At 31.4% G+C, this 2,500-nt stretch overlaps 1 protein-coding gene across 1 annotated transcript in view; it reads right to left on the bottom strand.

Annotated features, from left to right (window-relative positions):
- Positions 1 to 2,500, bottom strand: part of LOC112240504 (voltage-dependent calcium channel subunit alpha-2/delta-4) — a 43,519-nt gene that overhangs the window by 23,925 nt on the left and 17,094 nt on the right. The window contains exon 4 of the mRNA XM_042316027.1: positions 1,858 to 1,928. Within this exon, the coding sequence (XP_042171961.1) occupies positions 1,858 to 1,928 (71 nt within the window). The remainder of the gene's footprint in view (positions 1 to 1,857; positions 1,929 to 2,500) is intronic.

Genomic DNA, 2,500 nt, shown 5'->3' with positions numbered 1-2,500 from the left:
ATGAGATATAGAACAGTTAAAGGTATTATCATGAGATATAGAACAGTTAAAGGTATTATCATGAGAGAGATATAGACCAGTAAAAGGTATTATCATGAGATATAGAACAGTAAAATGTATTATCATGAGATATAGAACAGTAAAATGTATTATCATGAGATATAGAACAGTTAAAGGTATTATCATGAGAGAGATATAGAACAGTTAAAGGTATTATCATGAGATATAGAACAGTTAAAGGTATTATCATGAGATATAGAACAGTTAAAGGTATTATCATGAGATATAGAACAGTTAAAGGTATTATCATGAGATATAGAACAGTTAAAGGTATTATCATGAGATATAGAACAGTTAAAGGTATTATCATGAGATATAGAACAGTAAAATGTATTATCATGAGATATAGAACAGTTAAATGTATTATCATGAGATATAGAACAGTTAAAATGTATTATCATGAGATATAGAACAGTTAAAATGTATTATCATGAGATATAGAACAGTTAAAGGTATTATCATGAGATATAGAACAGTAAAATGTATTATCATGAGATATAGAACAGTTAAAGGTATTATCATGAGAGAGATATAGAACAGTTAAAGGTATTATCATGAGATATAGAACAGTTAAAGGTATTATCATGAGATATAGAACAGTAAAATGTATTATCATGAGATATAGAACAGTAAAATGTATTATCATGAGATATAGAACAGTAAAATGTATTATCATGAGATATAGAACAGTTAAAGGTATTATCATGAGATATAGAACAGTTAAAGGTATTATCATGAGAGAGATATAGAACAGTTAAATGTATTATCATGAGATATAGAACAGTAAAAGGTATTATCATGAGATATAGAACAGTAAAAGGTATTATCATGAGATATAGAACAGTAAAATGTATTATCATGAGATATAGAACAGTTAAATGTATTATCATGAGATATAGAACAGTAAAATGTATTATCATGAGATATAGACCAGTTAAAGGTTTTATCATGAGATATAGACCAGTTAAAGGTATTATCATGAGATATAGAACAGTTAAAGGTATTATCATGAGAGAGATATAGAACAGTAAAATGTATTATCATGAGATATAGAACAGTAAAATGTATTATCATGAGATATAGAACAGTAAAATGTATTATCATGAGATATAGACCAGTTAAAGGTATTATCATGAGATATAGACCAGTAAAATGTATTATCATGAGATATAGACCAGTTAAAGGTATTATCATGAGATATAGAACAGTAAAATGTATTATCATGAGATATAGAACAGTAAAATGTATTATCATGAGATATAGAACAGTTAAAGGTATTATCATGAGATATAGAACAGTAAAATGTATTATCATGAGATATAGAACAGTTAAAGGTATTATCATGAGATATAGAACAGTAAAATGTATTATCATGAGATATAGAACAGTAAAATGTATTATCATGAGATATAGACCAGTTAAAGGTATTATCATGAGATATAGAACAGTAAAATGTATTATCATGAGATATAGACCAGTTAAATGTATTATCATGAGATATAGAACAGTTAAAGGTATTATCATGAGATATAGAACAGTTAAAGGTATTATCATGAGATATAGAACAGTTAAAGGTATTATCATGAGATATAGAACAGTTAAAGGTATTATCATGAGATATAGACCAGTTAAATGTATTATCATGAGATATAGAACAGTTAAAGGTATTATCATGAGATATAGAACAGTTAAAGGTATTATCATGAGATATAGAACAGTTAAATGTATTATCATGAGTTATAGAACAGTTAAATGTATTGTCATGAGATATAGAACAGTAGAAGACTATTGTCTTACCTTTTGAACATGGCCATCTTGATAAGGCGTGCCATCACTGAGCCGTCAACTTCTCCAAAGAACCTCCCCACCTAGAGACAGACCGACAGACAGGGAGAAGACCACACTGTCTTTACAATGACACCATTAACATTGTCATACACTCTGTTTTTGACAGCATAGTAAATGTAACACACACTACCACATTATATAATACACTACCACATTATATAGTACACTACCACATTATATAATACACTACCACATTATATAGTACACTACCACATTTACTATAATCCTCATCTGTTTAACAGTGGTTTATACCCTCCCTCCCTCCCTCCCTCCCTCCCTCCAGTCATAGGAAGTTGTCCTTTCACCTCATTTGGCAAAGTGGAAAACGACAAACATCTTTCCCCATTCCCCTCTTCCTTCTCCTCCACCTCTCCCTCTCTCTCTACCTCCCTCTCTCTCTCCCTCTCTCTCTACCTCCACCTCTCTCTCTACCTCTCCCTCTCTCTATACCTCTCCCTCTCTCTACCTCTCCCTCTACCTCCACCTCTCTCTACCTCTCCCTCTCTCTCTACCTCTCCCTCTCTCTCTACCTCCACCTCTCTCTCTACCTCTCCCTCTCTCTCTACCTCCACCTCTCTCTCTACCTCTCCCT

Source organism: Oncorhynchus tshawytscha, unplaced genomic scaffold (genome assembly GCF_018296145.1).
Source record: "Oncorhynchus tshawytscha isolate Ot180627B unplaced genomic scaffold, Otsh_v2.0 Un_scaffold_1828_pilon_pilon, whole genome shotgun sequence".
NCBI classification, from domain to species: Eukaryota; Metazoa; Chordata; class Actinopteri; order Salmoniformes; family Salmonidae; genus Oncorhynchus; species Oncorhynchus tshawytscha.
The sequence above is the reverse complement of the archived record's forward strand: the minus strand, read 5'-3'. Positions and strand labels throughout refer to the sequence as shown.